The sequence below is a fragment of the Amblyomma maculatum genome, chromosome 5 (genome assembly GCF_055883805.1).
Source record: "Amblyomma maculatum isolate TAMU_Amacu chromosome 5, ASM5588380v1, whole genome shotgun sequence".
NCBI classification, from domain to species: Eukaryota; Metazoa; Arthropoda; class Arachnida; order Ixodida; family Ixodidae; genus Amblyomma; species Amblyomma maculatum.
In genome coordinates, this window is record NC_139348.1 from 103,107,220 (window position 1) to 103,127,601 (window position 20,382).

The 20,382-nt window shown below is 47.9% G+C and overlaps 1 protein-coding gene across 1 annotated transcript in view; it reads left to right on the forward strand.

Annotated features, from left to right (window-relative positions):
* The first annotated feature begins 17,571 nt into the window (after positions 1–17,571).
* The window catches only part of LOC146189059 (uncharacterized), a 55,330-nt gene continuing 52,519 nt past the window's right edge, over positions 17,572–20,382 (forward strand). The window contains exon 1 of the mRNA XM_084605173.1: positions 17,572–17,618. Coding sequence (XP_084461299.1) covers positions 17,572–17,618 — 47 coding nt within the window. The remainder of the gene's footprint in view (positions 17,619–20,382) is intronic.

Genomic DNA, 20,382 nt, shown 5'->3' on the forward strand with positions numbered 1-20,382 from the left:
GTCCTGCGAGCAAAGCACACAGGAACACGCACGCACACTCTTTTTTTTTTCCTAGAAGTGCGGAAGGTATGAAAGGAGAAGCTGGCCGGGTAGCCAACGTAGGCATCGTGGTTTCAAAGTAGTGACAGCTTGGAGCTGCCCTCGGCAAAGCACAGAGCGGGTTGCACGCTTACTTCCTTTCGTTTATTTTTTTCCTACCAGTTAGGTATGGACTGCTTTAGCCTGAGCGGCAGCTAGGCGGCGCTAAAACTTTGACTGCTTCTGTGCGTGCGTACTTGGCTCAATGGACCACCTTTGCATCTTATATTGCGCCTCTTATACGTCAACATTTACGCGCCCTTGAAAGATGCTCTCAGTCCTGAGAGATATTTCTTTTCCGCCACTGCAAAGCTGCATGTGTGTGAGCGCACGTGTGTACAAATAATTCATGCGCAGGTTCACAATATGTGCGGCACCGCGTACGGTAAGTACTCAAGTTTTCATTACAATGAAGGAAGCAAACACACGATCGATGCAGCAAGCTGTGGAGAAGCGAGCTCGCGACTCCGATTCTCTGCGTCGCCTCGAATACCAGCCACCCCACAAAACCACCGGAAGAAAAAGAACGAAAGCAAAAGATTGCGAACGCACAGAACTGGCGCTCGCTCTGCATTCCACGTATTGCGCCTTTCGTCATGGCAGCGCGCCTCTCTGAAGGAAAAAAAAGAACCCCACAAAACACATGTAAGTGACGTAGAGGATACGTCGCCCGTGTGTCACGTGACCGCGCACCGAAGATCTGCAAAAATATTCTCCCGTGAATCGCAACGGGGAAGGCCCGCAAAACCATTCTCCCGCAACGGGGATTGGTGGAAAGCATTTATTACAAAAAGAGGTTACTTGGGGAGCCACCCCTAGTGGGCTGCTCCCCTTACAATGCTAGGTGGAGTTCCTTATTCAGGGACTCCATTAGTCTCGGCCACCACACGAGCTCGCTGGACCAGCGCTTGTTGTGCCGCTAGATCCAGGCAGCCGAGCAGGACCGCCTCCCAGTCCTCTAGGGTAGAGGAAATGGTTATGGGTAAAAGAGAAGGATTTGGCTGGCATTCCCAGGCCATGTGAAAGGTGTCGGCCACATCTCCACAGAAAGGGTAGAGGCCAGAAAAGGAACGGCCGAAATGTTTTAGTACTGCCGGGCACAGCAGAGTATCAATAAAAAGTAAAAGTATTCTCTCGCCCGCTTTCCCTAACCGCTTGGGAAGAGCCGGGTACTGACGGTGCGAGTCCCGGTAATAGGCAGAGATTTCTTGAAAAGTTAGCAGAGGATATGTGTCCTGGTCCAGATCGGTAGGGTCTACGCCGGGGGCCCGGTTAGTGAGTGCGCGGGCGGCCGAGTTGGCGGCCTCATTTCTTGGAGTGGCGGCCTCATTCCTTGGGCCTGGAGTCCAAATGAGAAATCGGGTCTGCAGTCCTGATCCCGAGCTGCTCTCCGAGGTATTCTTTGTGCTGTAATTGGACATACACACCTTACACAAGGTTATATTCTGAGAAAAAAATACCAACATGCGAGCTTTGCGGAGAAAGAAATAGAATTAATCATATTTTATATTCCTGCACAAAGCTAGAACTAAGAAAGAAGCATTTTCCAACATTTTATTCAGAATGTATTCCTCTTCACCCTACCTTACTCATCGGAAAAAATGCTCTTGTTAATATATCATGTGTTTTTATGTTCTTAAAAGATGCCAACCTTCTTAACAAATTATGGAATTTTTAACCATATTTAATACATCTGCTGCATGGACAGCAGATCTCACCATGTTTTTGGCGCATGATAGCCTTAGGTGCTTATGCGCCATAAAACACAACATATTTCCAGCAGGCCCCTAGCGAGTCAGATAGGATGAATGTAGATTGAGGGTGGGAGTCAGCCAGGGCGATTGCTACATCCTCCGCGTGGGTGGCGCTAGGAGCCTTAAAAGTGAGGCCGTCCACCTGTCTTTCCTCGTGAACGACTGCAGCCGCGTACCATCCTCCCCTGGAATGGTGCGGGCCCGCAACATCCACATAAAAAATATTGTGTTTGAAGCCATAGTGGTGGTGCAGGGCATTCGCCCGCGCCTGTCACCGTCCATTGTGGTCTTCTCTGTCCATTTTGGTAGGAAGAGATCGAACACGGAGGTCGTCTCTCCATAGCTCTGGCACTCATACAATTTCGTCAATGTTATGGTTGGGTTGCATATATAGCCGGTCCAAAAGGTGACGACCGTACACGGTCTTGGCAAGACGCTTGTATTGAATATTTAGGTGCGCCTCGCGTAGCTCCCGATAGGTGTTCACCACCCCCAATGCAATGAGCCTCGCATTGGAGGTAGAGATCCGGAGGTCGAGCGCCCTATTGATCATCTTCTCCAGGATGTCACCTCCAGGATGTCTTCATAATGCTTGCGCAAGTGCAGATATGGAGTCGAATAAAGAATTCGACTTGTCACAAAAACATGGGCGAGTCTCATTGCATCCCTGCTTCTGAGGCCCCCATGCTTGTTGGTGACTCGGTGGAACATGCGGCCCACTTGGTCGCCGACATTGCGGCTAGTATTGTGTTAGCGCAACGATTTTGGTGAATAAATAGTCCGAGGACTATAAGCTTTTTCGCCTGAGGGCCTTCAATTTCGAGTTGAAAATAAACTGAAATTATTTGAATTGAATCTCTGTGGCTTCGCGTATAAGTCCACCAGCCAGAGAGAGCAGTAGTGATATCTTGCACCTAGGCGAGGGGCGAAGATGCACGAATTCTGATTTTTGAAGAGAGCACTGGAGACCACAGTACGTAGCATAGCAATCCACTATGCTGGCCGCTGTTTGCAGGCGGTCCTCCAGTTGACCAATGTTGCCCTATGTAGCCGAGTTGGTGATGTCGTCGGCATACAGCGCATGCTGTATACCTTGAACCTCACCTAGTTGGACAGGGAGATGAATCATTGCCAAATTAAAGAGTAGTGGGGATAGCCCTGCGTCTTGTGGCGTGCCCAAGGACCGTGCTCCTTGTCGTGAATGCGGATAAAGGCTTCACGGTCCGTTAAGAACTGTATTATGTAATTAAACGTGTTGTGTCCGCATTGTGGCTCGCTGAGGTGAGCGAGGATGAAGAAGACAGTGTCCGCACTGTGTCTCACATTGTCGAAGACACCCTTCAAGTCCAAAGCAAGGACCACCTTGTCATTGTGAGGGTGCTCGACAGGCGTGAGTAGCTCGTGGCTGAGTTGAAGCAGAACGTCCTGTGCGGACTTCAGAGGTCGGAATCTGAAAATCGTGTCTGCGAAAGTATTGCATGCCTCCAGATATTCAGAGAGGCAATCTCGAACCATGGCCTCCATGAGCTTGGCCGCGCAATACGTTAGGGAGATAGGTTGCAGGTGATCGGTATTGATCGGCTTGCCCGGCTTGGGCATGAAAAGGACAAGCGCTGTTTTCCATTCTAGGGGAAGGGGCGTTTCTTCTTTCCAGATTGTGCTAATATATTTTATCAGAGACTCATACGCCGGATCAGGAAGGTTAGCCAAAAGCTTGACCGTACGTATTTTTATTCTGAAAGAGCGGCTGTGCTGTGTTTATTTCCTCGTTTTCGAAAAGAATGTTTATTGGGGTTTGAAACTGGAATTCAGTGAAAGGAAACATCCGCATTATCTAGTGCGAATATTATCTAGCGGAAGAAACTGCTCCAGGAGTTTCAGAACACTTTAAGGCCGTACGACTACTATTTACCTCTATTTGTTTTCTGAATTTCGTAGAAATTAATGAAGCTTGAATTAATGAATGAACCGCACAGATCAGTAGGGCATTTTTACTTTTTTCGCTTGGACAACGAGTCGGGCTGTGAGACATGCCTGGCTTGATATGCAGAAGTTATTTACTACGGAGAGGGGAAGTAAAGTACGAACATACGATGATTTTTATACAAATCACTAATGCCAAAACACATTCAACTATATAGTATATATAATCCATGTTTTGACACTTATACTCAGCAAGCTGCACTATAGGGGCCAGTGAGCGTTACTTCTGCAGCCTCGGTCACATCACGAACACTACAGGGAGTCATGCGAACCACGATGCACAACTCAGAATTTCCTATGAATGTAATGAAACCATGCCTGAACTCACTGCGCTGTGAAATTCTGCAGCGATCTACGTGAAATTTGTGAGTTTTAGTTCCACCTGCAGCTCCTACCAAATGGCTTTTGAAAACACTTCTAACGATAGTGCCTGTATTATCTCCAGAAACATTTTTTTCTTTAAAAAAAGAACTCCCTTCTTATACCCTGAAATATTTGTGCACGTTTCGTTGGGTTAAATTTATACATGTTTTCGCCCAATATTGTAGATGAATACTGCTCTTTCTATCTGGGTTCGTGATGAATGGTTATTCTATAACCATAATACTTTTAAATTGAAACGGCCTTTTGTTTCTCCCCCCCCCCCCCCCCCCCGGCAACCAAAATCATCAAATTCGCGCCAAATGTACGTGTATGGAGTATTATTCTCCCAATCAAGCACCCTATATCGCAGCCGCCGCACGCATATCTCAGCGCACCAGTCATCCATTGCAAGTAGCACGCCCGCCACCGCACACTATTCATTTTTTTGCTTCGATCTTTTTTTCGAGCAGCTTCAAACCAGAATGGCCTTCCTTGTCACATCGTCATCGCTTCATCATCTGTGTTTCATGCGCATATTACGGATTATATTCAATGTTCAGTAAAAATTGCTTTTTTTTCGCATTTTAAGTATATTCTCACCCCTTATGCGCGCGCGCGCGCGCGCGCGTGTGTGTGTGTGTGTGTGTGTGTGTGTGTGTGTGTGTGTGTGTGTGTGTGTGTGTGTGTGTGTGTGTGTGTGTGTGTGTGTGTGTGTGTGTGTGTGTGTGTGTGTGTGTGTGTGTGTGTGTGTGTGTGTGTGTGTGTGTGTGTGTGTGTGTGTGTGTGTGTGTGTGTGTGTGTGTGTGTGTGTGTGTGTGTGTGTGTGTGTGTGTGTGTGTGTGTGTGTGTGTGTGTGTGTGTGTGTGTGTGTGTGTGTGTGTGTGTGTGTGTGTGTGTGTGTGTGTGTGTGTGTGTGTGTGTGTGTGTGTGTGTGTGTGTGTGTGTGTGTGTGTGTGTGTGTGTGTGTGTGTGTGTGTGTGTGTGTGTGTGTGTGTGTGTGTGTGTGTGTGTGTGTGTGTGTGTGTGTGTGTGTGTGTGTGTGTGTGTGTGTGTGTGTGTGTGTGTGTGTGTGTGTGTGTGTGTGTGTGTGTGTGTGTGTGTGTGTGTGTGTGTGTGTGTGTGTGTGTGTGTGTGTGTGTGTGTGTGTGTGTGTGTGTGTGTGTGTGTGTGTGTGTGTGTGTGTGTGTGTGTGTGTGTGTGTGTGTGTGTGTGTGTGTGTGTGTGTGTGTGTGTGTGTGTGTGTGTGTGTGTGTGTGTGTGTGTGTGTGTGTGTGTGTGTGTGTGTGTGTGTGTGTGTGTGTGTGTGTGTGTGTGTGTGTGTGTGTGTGTGTGTGTGTGTGTGTGTGTGTGTGTGTGTGTGTGTGTGTAAACGAGACGAATGCAGACAAAGGACGCAGGACTAGTGCTAAACTATCTGACTTTATTCGTATCTGCACGACTACATATACAGAAGCAAAACAGGCGCATTTTTGAGAGACTTACAGCGACCCTTTAAAGCACATCATTCAGACTTTACCGGTCACGTGTTAGAGTTGGACGTGTCTAATATGAAAACCTTCCAACACCTTACGAGCCTTCGTATCCCCGTTAATTCGCAAAAGTCTTCATCTCATAAAGGCATGTCTCACCTCTGCAGTGGGTCATTGCTGAAAAAGATGCGTCCCTCGTCTTTCCTTCAACGAAATACAAATGTTCTGCTCTAAAGTGGTCAACACACCGCCCTTTCTAGCCTATGTAAGCCTTCCAGCTTGTGACAAAAAGTTCGTACACGACTCGGGTGCAACATTGCACGACCTTTAAGCTTTTTTTTTTTCTTGCTTTTTTTTTCTTTTAAGCTTTTTTTTTTCTTGTCTTTGGTCCTATTTATCGCGCGGTATTCACAAACAAGGTTGAGCAAGCATTCCTGAAGCGGAGAACGCGACAGTTAATTTTTTTCCGTTCGCGTTGCTTCCCTCCAAAAGAACCACTTCGTTTCTCAACCAGGGCTTCGGCAAGCGACATGATTACCGCGCAGGGGAAGCTCGCTTAAAGAAGTCTTTGTCAGCTTATAGAAACATAACTGCACGGCCTGAGGGGAAGACCTCACGAGTTCGGACTCAAGAAAATGGCTTCTTTTAAAGCCTAATTGTGTCAAGTCATGCGACACCAGCCTATGCGTCACTATAGTACTTCTCACTAGTGTAAAAGCGCTTCTTTTAGCACTAAGAAGAAAGCACATGCTGAAACCTTACGACTAAAGTATCGCTCCTTAACAAGGAATTCAGTGCTGTGAGCTGCTGTTAATTCCTTCGCAAAGGAGTACAAGAACGAAACAAAATCATTTACATTAAAGAGAATGGTGAAGCTTGACCTCGCATTACAGCGCTGTAAGGTGAGTAGATATTTTTATTCTAAGAATTGGATAGAAAAACTCTTCGCTGAATTCGCTTTGAATCAGCCTTGAAGAGCGTTTCTCATGCACTGTAAAATTGAAATCCTTTCCTCTCTTTTGAAATGTCACCACGAACATTTTTCACAGGTGGAACGCAGGACAGCAAATACTCCATGGATGGTGCATCGTCGTTATAACCCACACCGCCAACCTGTGCCATCGCAGTTCCCTTCGGAAGTTGTCCGAGCGCGATGGACATCCACGCAGAGGAATCTTCCCCCCTCACAGTGCCCTTCACTGCTAGCACGAAGAGGGGCCAGATTGATCAACGCTTATCCACTTGGAATGCAGTGCTGCTCCGGGCGCAAATGGAACTAAGAGAATTTCCACGTCAACCTGGAGACTTACTCCTATGGAGCAGACTTTATCCATGCGACAGAAAACATGACCCTAGTACTTTACACCAGGTGGGCAAGCTCATCTACTTGGTTATCAACCCTTATCGCTGTGTAACAGCTCTGTATGTTACCATAGGCAGTCGAACCTCCTACGACGAAACCTTGTGCGATGCATTGTTTGGGAATGAGCACATTAACAGTCTTAGCGTTTGCATCGGAAGTACCTTTGTATCTTATAAGTTCTTCTCTGCGGTCCCATCAATGGCCAACTTGCAACACATTGAGTGCACTGGCGAAGACATCTTCGCTGAGCCGCTAGTGGAAGCCCTGACGTCCCTTCTGCAGACTACGAAGAACCTCGAGTCCCTCCATATTCCCCACCTCTCGCAGACAGACATGGATAGATCAGCGCTCTTGGCGGCGATTGCTGGATGTCCTACTTTGAAAAACCTCTCTGAATTTGAACGTCGTGGGAAGCGCTTCAGTGCCGTGTCGCAACAACTTCACTAAGTACCTAAGAAGCAGCGGAGCTTTGACAATCCTGAGCATCACCGGGGAGTGTGATGGGGGGTCCTGCGAGGGCTGCACGGAAACAGCAGCATTCGTGAATTTCAAATCGAAGACGTTATGGTAGACAGAGAGGCGAGCGAGCTCACTGCGCTAATGTTTGCGACAAACACAATGCTGCGCTCTTTTTCTCCTTGTTTCAACTTTCTTAACGTTTCACATGAAGCTAATTTTGATGGCTGGCTACCAGCATTGGTAGGAAACGAGACCCTAGAATCAGTGTCTCTGAACGTCAAAATTTGGAGCCTTCAGCAGTGGAGACAGTTCTTTGCAGCACTTTCAAGAAAGCCTTGCCTAAAACATGTCTGCATGCATTGGCGTGACACGGACGAAACAGATCTACTTCAAATCTGTCAAGCCTTTTCTGAAACAGGAACTGAAGAGAAAGTAGCCTTCAAACCCGAGTTGCAGCCATTTTACTGCTGTGAGTTTCTAACACTTCTGGAGTGCAAGAACTTCCCGGAGGTCAGGGCTGACTTATTCGTAGCCGACTGTGTTGAAGATGTTCAGATGTTAATGGAAAAGGAGTCCCTGGTGAATCACGTCACATCACTCACGCTTTTACTGACGCACAAGAGCAGCAGCGATTTGTCTTCTCCAATTGCCGACTACATTGGGACAACTACTACGCTGAAGGAACTGTGTCTCACTTTCCTTGACAGTGTCTCAAAGGATCCAAACCTGCCCTGGAAGGCTACACTCGAATCACTTCTACGAAACCAGAGCATCACAGATCTTCAAATTCAAGCAGGTGGCTTGAAGTATGAAGAACTAAAAATTCTCGGTCATTCTATCCGATGCAGCAGAAACATCAGAAAGGTATCCCTTTGGACGCCAGGAAGGCACCCTTTGGCTGTTATTCTGCACCGTATGTCCAGCTGCATTAACCAGAACTACTCGCTAGTCAGAGCGGAGTTTCCTGCTTGCATCAACGTCTACGCGATCGCTGTTTTGGACACTGCGAGGCGAAACTGGAGCCTGGTTGCCCGTGCTTCTAACATTCATAAAGGAGCTGCTCTCGAAAGGTGAGAATGGGTGTTTGAAAAGGGCGTTACGAATAAACTCTGGGCAAAATAGATGAAATTTCCACGCATAAGCAGACGCTTAGCTTATCTAGGCCATTCCAGATTATTTCGACTACTATTCTGTTGTTGCATTTAAACCAGACATGAAACATGACAGTTTTTAGTCCTGATGCATCTGACGCATATTTATATAAATCTGAGCTGATCAGAAACGAAAACACAGGAATTTGTATATTCAGTTGCATTATCCACACTCACCTAGTGAGCAGTTAACTAGGTCAAAAAAGCACTGAATAAAGACTGATGCAAAGGACTTGTGATATTGCTTTCATTACCATGCATAACGTTTTCCTCTTGCTGCCTGCAGACATGCGCATCATCATTTACTGGCGAAGCAGGCATAGATTAACAAATAATCTAGCAGATGTCTTCAATAATTGCACGTTGATACAGTATAAATTGGCGGAAAATACGAGTACCACAAGATAACTGTTTAGGAAAAGTAGGGGTGGCTGTACGCATTCATTTCGATATTTCCTTAGAGATAAGCATTACTGACACGTCGGCGAAAAGCTCGTTAAGCGCTCAAACGACTATTGTCGACAAAATGTGACATCATATAATATAAACAGGGCCATTGCTTGGTTAAATATTTCTCAGAATTCTCAGAACAAATGAAGGCATATGCCAGTTTCGAAAATCACGTCCACCAAATTACGTACGCTGCCCAGTAATAGGGGCGTATTAAGTGTTTTTCCAAATGTGGAAAGCATGCTTCAAGTAGCTCAGACTGGAAACCTGATTTGGTTTTCAGACGCCGAAAATCACTTTTGTGAATTCCGACTCTATCCGTCGCAAACATGAGGCCACTCTGATTTCGCTGCACTCATTACTTGTAAATGCCTGTTGGCAGTCAGTCCGAATATTTTTTTCCGTGTTGTGTGAACATACGCGACAGTGGTTTGAAGCGAGCTAGGAACATCGTTTGATGTGTGCCATTATATTTTCTGATGACGCTCAGCGCCTATCGAACGATCTGTCCTGCCCACAGGCTCACTGCCGGTGCTTTGGAGCTGGTGTGTCGTCATCGAGCGCTCATGGAGAGTTGGCCGACGCGCTGCCAGTGGATGAAGCGGCGACAATGGCTAAGGCCGCTCTCAGGCCCTTGGAGGACATGGACGAATTCATGAGGATGGCCGGCGTCGTTCGGTCTAGCGTTGTGTGCCACTCTAAGCAAGACGGAAAGCCTCAGCTGGATAGTCTCAACGGTCTGTGCTGGAGGACACTGAGGCGATTCCTGATTCTGGACGATGTTGTCACACAGTCATTCATTGTTTTAACGTCAGATGCTTGACACGGACGTTTCATGGGGAATATGGGTTTCTTCAGACGTCTCGGTGCATTTTTACCAGTTTAATTGGTAATAAACGTGAGTGCATTATTGCTTGAAAACGACTAAGCCCCAATCAGTTGTACGCAAGCGGATTCAAATGTTCCGAGAGGGTCTCTAATAATATTTTATAAATCATCCATTCACGCCATTCCGTGGCGCAAATGATTCTTGAAACAGAACTCTTTCTGAAGAAGAGAAGGTACAGAAAACTGGCAAATAAAAACATCGAACAAAATGCCTTGATGCGCTTCAAGTGATAGCGAATGCTACACGGTGCCGCAATATTGATTCGTTTGAGATGAGTTGATTGCATCTATTTTTGAGAAGTTAGTTGCCGGAGATAGTTCAGATAGCACTAGGAAGTGCAACGATGCGATCACTGCCCGCTTTCGCTAAGGAATTTTGCTTTGTGCACTACGAGGACGACATTATCGACTTCGCACAAATGGAGGAGGCAGCGATCGCATAGCCGCAATACACACAGATTCCTATACATCGTTACCGACTCCCTAGCCGCCTACAGAAACTACATTCCAGGCCGACTTTCTCCTTTGGCCTGCAAAATCTCAACACAAGCCAGACACTAGGTCTCAGAAAAATAATATTGGTGCCTGGTCATCAAGGCGTGGATGAAAAAAAATTACAAGGGACTTAACCATAAAGTAAAGGCGAAAACCTGAGTGGCGCATTCTGGTACGCAACTGGCACTAATTAGTATTGAATAATTGATTAGTTAGTCATTAGGTAGGCTATTGATTGTTTACCTAATTGATTAGTCAATAATAGGTAATTATTTAATTATTCATTAGCAATTGATCATTGATTGGCATTTGGCTATATAAGGCACGCATTCGCGCATACTGTGCTGGGACTCTGATTGGCCGAGACGTCTATGACGTCATCCCGCCTCGGCCAATCAGAGCCGCCGCAAAAGCGGGACACATTTTGTCCACGACAGCATGAGACATTAAAGGCTTTCGCCTTAAGCCGAGTATGCAGCCCGACTATTGGGCGCCTGAGGTCGCTCATCACTCCCCTCATGTGCACCCCCAGCACCTCACTACATATCGCCAGGTACTGAAACACATCCGCTTAACGAAGCAGCACCTGTTAAGGACTCGATAAATCGGAGGAGTGTCACCTCAGGTGGTTTCAAGCAGTGTCCTACAAGAGCTAGGCTAGACAGCGCGCAATTAATCCGGGTACTATTAAACTTGTCGACCATTCAGCAGTTTTTTTCAACCGCATGATGATGCGGTGCAGCCTGGCGCCCACAAAGCCGAGTATTCAGCAGAGCAGACTCCTAACACTCACATAAACCAGCAAGTTCAAAGCGAACAACAATGTTGTGATGGCATGGAAAGAGGAAATGACACAAAACACCAAACTAGAGGAACTAAAACACATCATTGCCAACACGTAAAAGAAACTTCTTTAGACACTTAATACACCTTAACAGCGATAAGATGAAAGCATTTAGAGCTGATTCTACTGTACGAATGAAACAAAACATTTATTTTGTACACAGGGAGGGCACGGCAGCGGTCCTGAAGGGACAGCCCCTTACATTTACTTGATGGGCTTCCTCTTACGAGATCCATAGGTATCAGCCGTGGCCTGGGCCCGTTCAACCAAGGCTCTTTGCATCGTCAGGCCACAGCAGCCGAGCAGAGCCGCCTCCCAGTTCTCCCGGGAAGGGTTGGGTGGGGGGAAGAGATTGGGAGTTTTTTGACATGCCGTGGACTTTTATTGCGATAGCAATACTGTGCCAGGTTTCGGCCCGTCGCGCCGTCCCGGAAAGGGCCACGTTTGAACTTGAATAGGTGCGAAGAAGAATAACGCTCAGTCACCGGCAGCTAATGCTTTCGCTCCACATTTGGTTCAGCAGCATTGAACCCTTCTCATTTATATGTGGGCTGGTAGCTTACGCTCTCGCGTCATACTCTTAAAGGATGAGCTTAAGTGTCCCCAATAATGTAACACCTTACACTCATAGGGCGTGATAGAGGAATAATGAAGCAGGCAAAAGAAGCTTTCGTCGTTGCTATCGCATTTCAACTAGGGTTATTCAGAGCTCAGTTCAGTTCAGTCGTTCAGTCGTGTCCGACTCTTCGTGACCCTATCGACCATGTCACGCCACGCTTTCCGGTCTCTCACTATCTTCCTAACATCACATAACTTCATCTGCAGTGCCTCGAGGATGCCATCTAACCACCGCGTTCGCTGCCTACCCCTTCTCCGGCGACCCTCAACCTTTCCCAACATCAAATCTTTCTCAAGCGACTCCCCTCTCCTCATCAGATGACCAAAGTAGCTGAGAATTTGACCCTCCAATGAGCAGTCGGGGTTTATGGTCGACAATATCGACTGATTTGATCTTCTGGCAGTCCAAGGAACTCTCAAGAGTCTTCGCCAGCACCATAATTCAAACGTGTATTCAGAGTTAAACCCCAACTATTTTTTTTTCCTCGCGGTGCGGGCATTTCCCCGTCCAAGTAAGGTCAAAGCATATTAGTACCGCCGGGAATAGTAATGTTTTGGTGTAAAGGGGAAGAATGCGCTCCTCCACCTTTGTAAGGTCCTCGCAGAGCTTGCGATAGATTGGATAGCTGGATTGGTAGAACTGATTTATTTCTTTGAAAGTCTTGGCGGTATTTGGTCTGGGTTCCTAAAAGTCTGATTCTACTGCAGCGTTTCCTCAACAGAACCCCGCCGATCTCAGTGCTGTTTGCCAGATTCGAGGTGTGCCGCTCCATTCAGTGGTGATGGCACGCGTTCGTTGCGGTCTTCATAGTTCGCGGCAGATGGCGTACGCCACGCGCCCTCCTGGAGACCTGGTTGAAACCTTCGTCGTTGTAACCCTGCGTTGCTATGGAGATAGCAGGAACGCTAGACAAGGATAATAAGATATGCTTCTCACGTGCCCGGGGTGGCACCCGTCGAACTTTTATTGCGAAGCAATACTACTTTAGCTACCACCTCAACCTGTGCCATGCCGCGGCCGCATAGCCACGCTTGACCTTTCGCGTGACCTCGCTGCGTGACGTCATACCATCTGTGTAAAAACGGGGCCCCATCTCACGCCGTCGCCTTGCGCGACGCATAGCAACGGCCGCGGCCTAACTCCCGCTCCTCTCACCAGGGGCGCTGCGCGCTATGTGATGTCATACCATCTGCTTAAAAACGGCCATGATTTAGCCCAAGATCTTTACTTCCGGGCAAACGCAGAGCCGCCCAACTGCCAGGCGATGGACGAACGTTTGCAAACCTATAAAGAAATAATCGAAAATTATAGATTAGGAAGACGTCTGATGCCGCCACCGGATATCCTAGCTTAAATAATCAAGAGGCCATAGCCTGGCGGCGATTACAAGCCGGAAATTTCCCGAACCCTGTCTGGTTATTTCACACCCAGATAGATGAGACAAAAAACGATAAATGTAAAGCCTGCGAAGCGAGGGGGACCCTCGACCATATACTTTGGGAATGCCCTAAGTCTCCGGGTGCTAGGGACAACATTAAAAGTAGAGAAGTCTGGGTAACCCTGCTGCGAAGCGACGTCCCCGCTGACCAGCAGAAAGCCGTCCGCCCGGCGGCTGAGGCCGCGAATAACCAGTGTATATTCGCCAGTCCTTCGTCGCGGAGGTTCCAGCCCCCGTTCCTCAGGCCTGCGTGCCAGGAGCGGGGGGTAGGGGGCCTCCTAAATCGGTGGAAATTAAAGTTTTTTAATCAATCAAATAATAAATTAAAAACGGGGCCCCATCACGCGTCTTTCTTTCCCACTTCTTTTTCTTCTCTATATTCTCTTCTATCTGCACGAGGCAGCGGAGGTGGCTCAGCTACAGAGCCAGTAGCAGGCCCAGTGCATTTTCTTTTCCTTCTTCCTACAGCCACAACAACAACATGCCGTCGCCTTGCGCGGCGCATCCTGACTTCCGCTCTTCTCGTTAAGCCCATGAGATGCCACCTCCAGCCTATACGCTTCGGCAGGTTGCAAAGAGAAAGAATCAGCGAGCTACGGAGACAGAGGAAGAACGAGAACGGCTTTCCAAGCGACGAGCTCAAGATGCAGCCAGGCGAAAAAAACGCTCAGCGTCTTCGGCAGCAGAATCAACGGTAGAAGCAAGTGAGAAAGTTATAAGTTTGGCCGACAGTGTGGAATGTGCATCTCGTTCCAGCACTACCAGTTCGGAACACCGGAACGCAGCCAAACGGGAGCGACTTGCCCAAGAAACTCCGGAACAGCGGCAGCAGCGCAGGTTTGAATAAAAGATGAAAACGAATAACATGCGTGTGTCGTCATTCTTGTCTGTGCGTGTTTACCCATGCCAAACATAGCAGAAACATAGCACAGCCAAGAATATCACCACAGCCACACTAGCATAAGCATAACCAGAGCATCACCACAAGCGGTACAATAGCAGAACCCACGTATTGCTTCGCAATTACCAGGCTTAACCAAGCTAAGCCACAGCCAGTTTTTTTTTCTTGTTTCTTTTAGCGACATTTGGGTAGGGTTTTTTCGCACACGTGCTCCGGCTAGACGATGATGTTAAAGAACCTTTGAAGAGACTATTAGAAGGACCACGATATGAGATGCTTAAAGTTATGTAAAGTGGGGGAGAGACAGGTATCCTCTCTTTTTTTCTCTTTATTACCGACTTTGACATAGAGCAGGTAAACCGTAAAGGCAAACCACGTCAGCAACACATTTACTGACGTGATAGGTTTTTGTCTCACCAGCACCAGTTCATCAAGCACTCTAATCCATGTTACGTTGGCTGATCAGGAAGCATTCGATGCACTTCTCTGAGCCGTATAACGCTTCCAATAAAGTGTTCCCCACACATCAGACTTCAAAATCTGCATTGCAGTACTTCATCCTCGTTTTCCACAGAGCTAAAGCCCAGTAGTAACTCACTCACACAATTTTGAAGGCGGAAGCCTTTAATGGCTCATGACTCGCCAGCGTCTCCGCGCATGCGTTAGCAGCGAGCTTCTGTGAGAAGTGCTCCAATTATTCGCGAGATTGTGCGGAATACCGCAGGATTCCACTTGTCAATCGCCCTGATGACGCCATCAGAAAAATAAAAATACTCTCTCTGCTAGGAATCGAAACTCCATCCCTCCGAGTGGTGCAACCAAACTCGCCACGCCCGCGATCGTGACTGCATTACCATAGGATGATAGTAGCGGGATAGCGCGAGTGACAGATACTGCACCTTTCCTTTCCTTTAAATCAGTTATGGAACGCCGGCGAACTTTGATGCGTTCAACGGAACGCTGGTTGGGTTCGACAGGGGACACGCGATGTACCGTGTGCAGCAGCAATGCTCAGTCTCCACTGCAGATTTTGCAGTGGTCTCAGAATTTTTGGCTTAGCTTCATCAACACTGGAGGCATCAGCGATTAACTATGACGGCTCTCCTCTTTGCCCTCAATGTGAACCCAGGAGACACTAGGGAAAATAGCACTCGGGACCATCGCATTATATATTAAAACGTCATCGGCTTACGCTTGTTTCGTGGACGGTTCTCGCGCATGTTTTCCTGGGTGTCATGCTGACAAAACTTTATTTGAGGCACTTAGGTGGCTCAGAGAGGGTGGGGAAGGGAGAAGTGGAGGAACAGGCTGGCGAAAGGCCTTGGAGTCGGTCTTACATTTGTGCCTTCAAGACTCAGTCCACGATTAGTACCGTCAGCTCCGGTTGCAAGCTACGCAGACCGGCTTCCCATCGCTTATCTGACTCTACTCCTTTACAGGGGGCTTTAGGCGATTAGGGCAAGTTCGGTAGGTGTGCCTGAAATAAGCTCTGGTACTTGGGCATAATATACAGTTGGGGGTATTTCGCCTCTGTGTACGAGGGAGAGACGGAAAGAGGAGGGCATTGTGGCAACCTGTAGTCGACGCCAATCCATCTGTTCGAGAGAATGTTGAGGAGGGGGATAGAATTTGCGGAAGTTTTTTATAATCGATAGATGCGAGAGTTGGACTGTGAAAAAGGCTGACCGCCGAAGAATTGGCGCGTTTGAATTGTGGTGCTGGCGAAGACTCTTGAGAGTTTCTTGGACTGCCAGAAGATCAAATCAGTCGATATTGTCGACCATAAACCCTACTGCTCATTGGAGGGCCAAATTCTAAAGTTAAAGCTCAGCTACTTTGGTCATCTGATGAGAAGAGAGGAGCCGCTGGAGAAAGATTTGCTGTTGGGAAAGGTTGAGGGTCGCCGGAGAAGGGGTAGGCAGCGAACGCGATGGTTAGATGGCATCCTCGAGGCACTGCAGATGAAGTTATGTGATGTTAGGAAGATAGTGAGAGACCGGAAAGCGTGGCGTGACATGGTCCATAGGGTCATGAAGAGTCGGACACGACTGAACTGAACTGAATGCGATAGGTAAGGAGGTGGTCCCTGGCATTGCGGAATGTGGACAGGCCATCCACTTCCCGGTTGACGAGAGCTCAGGCTTGTTCGTGGGTGGCTGTGTTGCCCGGGTGTCCGGAGTGCGCCGGAATCCAGAGGAGGGTGATGCGGCGATTGGGAGGGGAACTAGATGGCAAGGTTCTGGAGGCTGGGGTGTGTAATGTCTTTTTTTTTTAATTGGAGATGGCTATGTATAATTGGAGGAAATATATTTGGCGGAGAAGTGACTAACCGCAAATCCTACTGCTGCCTGTTCCGCTTCGACGGGCTGGGTCGAGTTCCAAATGGTGGCACAGGTAAATAACTTGTGATCATTGTCTGTGACTGCAGCCGCGAATGCGGACTGCTGAGGATATTCAGCTGCATCAGCTGGCGATTTCCATTCAGGCTGCAGAGTGCCTGTCTACCCATGCTGGTTTATAAATTCGGTAATAAACTATTGATCCTAGATCCACATTACGCAAGACCTTATTGGTGATGACGTCCAGGCCCGGGGCAGAGGTGGTGCGCAGCTTGTGTATCGCAGCCCACATATCTCTCTCCGTATGGGGGATATCCAAGACTGAGTTTAAAGTTCCGGTTTATGATGGTAGCGACTCTTCCAAATTTGGGAAGTAGGTGGTAATAAGAGTCGATTTGAGAGCCACACCCTGCCGCTGGACATTAGGCAAGATTAGTAATTTGCTTGCTGCTCTCCGCACGCGAGGAGCCGGTATCCAGCGTATGGTGTAGAAGTGACCAGGTATTCTTCATGTGCAGCCTGCGTCAAGACGGTTACAAAGTTGATTCTATTGCTGCGATGTGAGTTTGGCAGCGTTTTCGGTTATCAGTGGGAACTTGTGCCCCCTTTTCATCAGTCGGGCGCAGCTTGTCGCTTGGAGGGGGCATCTCTAGAATGTAGTGATCTCTTCCTAATTTTAAACCCCTGTGGCTAAGCTACGATCTGCCTGTCTAACATTCTTCGTTAGAGTAAGGTCAGGACTAGTGTTCCTGCTTACGTTGTTACCAATACGCGTTGCTTGTGCGGCGTCACTGACAAAGGTTAGTGTGTACTGCTGATATATTATGGTTATTTATCCTTGCGAGCTGAGCTCCTGTGGCAGCAGTACTCATGTGACGCATTAAAGACGCGCATTATGACGTTACGCGCGCTGCCTGTTACCACAAGGGCTTTGTAAGCTCTAGACGAAGGTAGTCAGGTTAAAATTCAGACAGATCATGGGTGATGTAGTCTATGTGACGATGAACATACGTGGTCACTCAAGGTGAGGTTGAGTAAGAATGAATGGCTTTTTAACGCGCTGAAGTGTATGTTTTGTTGTTGCTCCTAACGCCGATTACATCAGGTGCTGCAGACTTTTGCTATATATGTAGATATATGTTCTCTTTTTTTTCGTTGCATGCCTCTACAGTTCCGTTGCCACATGCAGAGGGGTGTGGGGAGGAGGTTCTATTCGAGGAGGGAGCTATTAGGACGAAGGTGGTGGGAGCGAAGGGAGTTGTTAAGCAGGGTCTAAGGGGATAAGTTTCGTCGTTGTCATCTCCAATAGTCTTTCAAGCTTGGAGAATTGTTCAGCTGCTTTTTTTTTACGCAAGCTTGCCATAAGGCATATGTAATTTATTTTCCGTAAAGAACCGGAGCAGGCTCCCGCTCTCATCGTTGTCGGTGAGCCATTTAGTGAAGTGCTCTTGCCTTGTTGTGTTTAGTCCTACTTCCCGCAGAATCTGTGTCCTTGATGCCCTTGTCCCTGCACAAGTCCAAAGCAGGTTGGCGAACATCCACTTCTGCAGCTGGTGTGGAACACTGCGGGCATGTGGTTGGTCCGAAGTCTGCTTGAGCATGTCTGCATCGGCATGTTACCGACGGGGTAAGGGCCGCCCCAGCTCTTATCCTCCTAAGGTAAACCTCCTCCAATCTCGTTAAGGTATGGGAGAAGCCCAAGTCTACTCTTTGCTCTAGCGTGTTTACTTGCTCCTGCTGTTGCAGTTCGGAATGCGGGGGATCGGAACTGTGGTCCGTTGCTTTTTGAGTAGAAGGGAGGGACAGTTTGACGCTGCATCCTCAGATTGCTTGCTTTTTTTCCTTCTGAATTGTGGAAAGGGATTGTGGAAGGATGATGCAGAGTGAGTGAGGATATTTAAAAGCTTAAGCTCTAGTGCAAACTGTTGTCGAATGACTCGATTTTCCTCGGTGAGTTTTTCTACAGCAGACTGAAACTAATTGCGTCCTCTCGAATATGAGTGACCTCGTGAAGGGTGGGAGACGCGGTCAGCCCAGCTACCTTTTTCGGCGAGTTCTCTTCCTTTGAACAAGGCCCGGATGTCGACCTTTTAGATTCCTTCCCGTTTGACCTGATGTACCAATGGACACTAGCTTTACGTATGCACTCTTATCCATATTGAATTTTTCCCTTGAGGTGTGCGTCCTCGGTCTTAATGACGAAATATGCATCCGAAGTACTTTACTGATCTCAGGAGCTCCTAGGCCATAACTGCATGAGGATAGATATTGACGTTCTGCCCATATCACATACCTGGAGTATGGGCAGCCGCGGGTGCGCTTTCAGAAGTTCTCGCAAGATCTCTCTGGGTGATTTCTCGTTGTAGGAGCGATAGATGATGCCTTGTGTGACCTGATGAGGTGGTGCAATCTGAGGTTGGACTCGCATGTTTCGGCCTTTTAGGGTGACCAGCATACCTGTGCGTATTTGGCAGCTCGATCTAAACAACTTGTAGACATGGTGAAGACGTTTTTGACCAAGTTTATCCGGGTTCAATCTTCCTGTACGGTGGTGATCGGGAATTCGAAGGACCCGGTGGCTGCTTCTCTCAATTCTCGTTCCGTAATTTTGCTGTGGCTACACCTGAGTTGTCACAGAAAGTGACCTTGTAATCGTCGCTCGGCAGCATCGGCATGGGGCCTGTGTGACGGCGGGCCCCATCTACCGCTGAGAACTTTCTTTGCGTCTTCTGCGTTCCGGGAGACGATCTGCTCGGAGACCAACGTTCGTCATTGACTTTGACGGTGATTATTGCAGGCTCAGAGTACTTCCTGCCTATCTTTGGGTTTGAAATGCTACCCTGGGGTGTCAGTTGGTGACATCGTCATCCATCTTGCAATCGTGAGTTGCCTGCAGATCAAGCTCCAACGGCGGCAACTCCGGCGTTAGGATTAGCGAGGCTGCCGCCTTTCCTCACCCTTTTTGTGGTCACTGGAACGTTTGCAGAAGTCAAGATGAAGAGTCCAGGATTTGTGGCGTTTCCGGTGACACTTGGGGCCCTGGACACATGAAAATTCGAAAATAAAGTTATTTCTACACAAAAACAGTTTTTGATATAAAGCCTATGCGAGGCGCGTCTGCCTTGCGTGGAGCGGTGATCCACTCCCAAGCGTAGATTTCCTTCCTTCCACACATTCATCAGTCGTTGCCTTTTCCTACCTTTTCGCCTGCGTTGTCTGCTATAATAGACCCCGGTCTCAATGTGGAACTGCTGACAGTTACCGCTGCGATGAATATCTTGGCCTACAAGTTTGCCTAACAGTGAATCGTCGGCAGGCTAATCAGGCTCATCGGGCAGCGTGGAGACGACCATATGTCCCAAGGGCCTGAAGGGTTCACACAGCACATGTGTGGAAGAATTCGCGATTACCGTCTGTGTCCGTGGAGTCGTGGCCGTGGTAGCTGCAGCGAATGCAGCCTTTAGTGGCCTGTCACTCGTGACAGGACACTAGAGGCTGCCATTTGCCGTTGTCACTACGGCAAGATGACATCGCCACTCTCGTGACATATGATGAACGTGGAATATACAGTCAAACCAACTAACAACAATAATGTTTTGAACAATATGTTATTTGAAGAATAGACAGCTGCTGCGCCGGCAGCTCCGCCAGTTGCTTTATGGTAAATAACCCGCATCTGAAAATGTTCTATTAGTAGATTATCGGTAAAAAGAAATTATTACCCTCTGAGTGAAAACAGTAAGAGTAAAAAAGAAAGTTGCAAACGAAAAGACCACGCCTGTCAAACC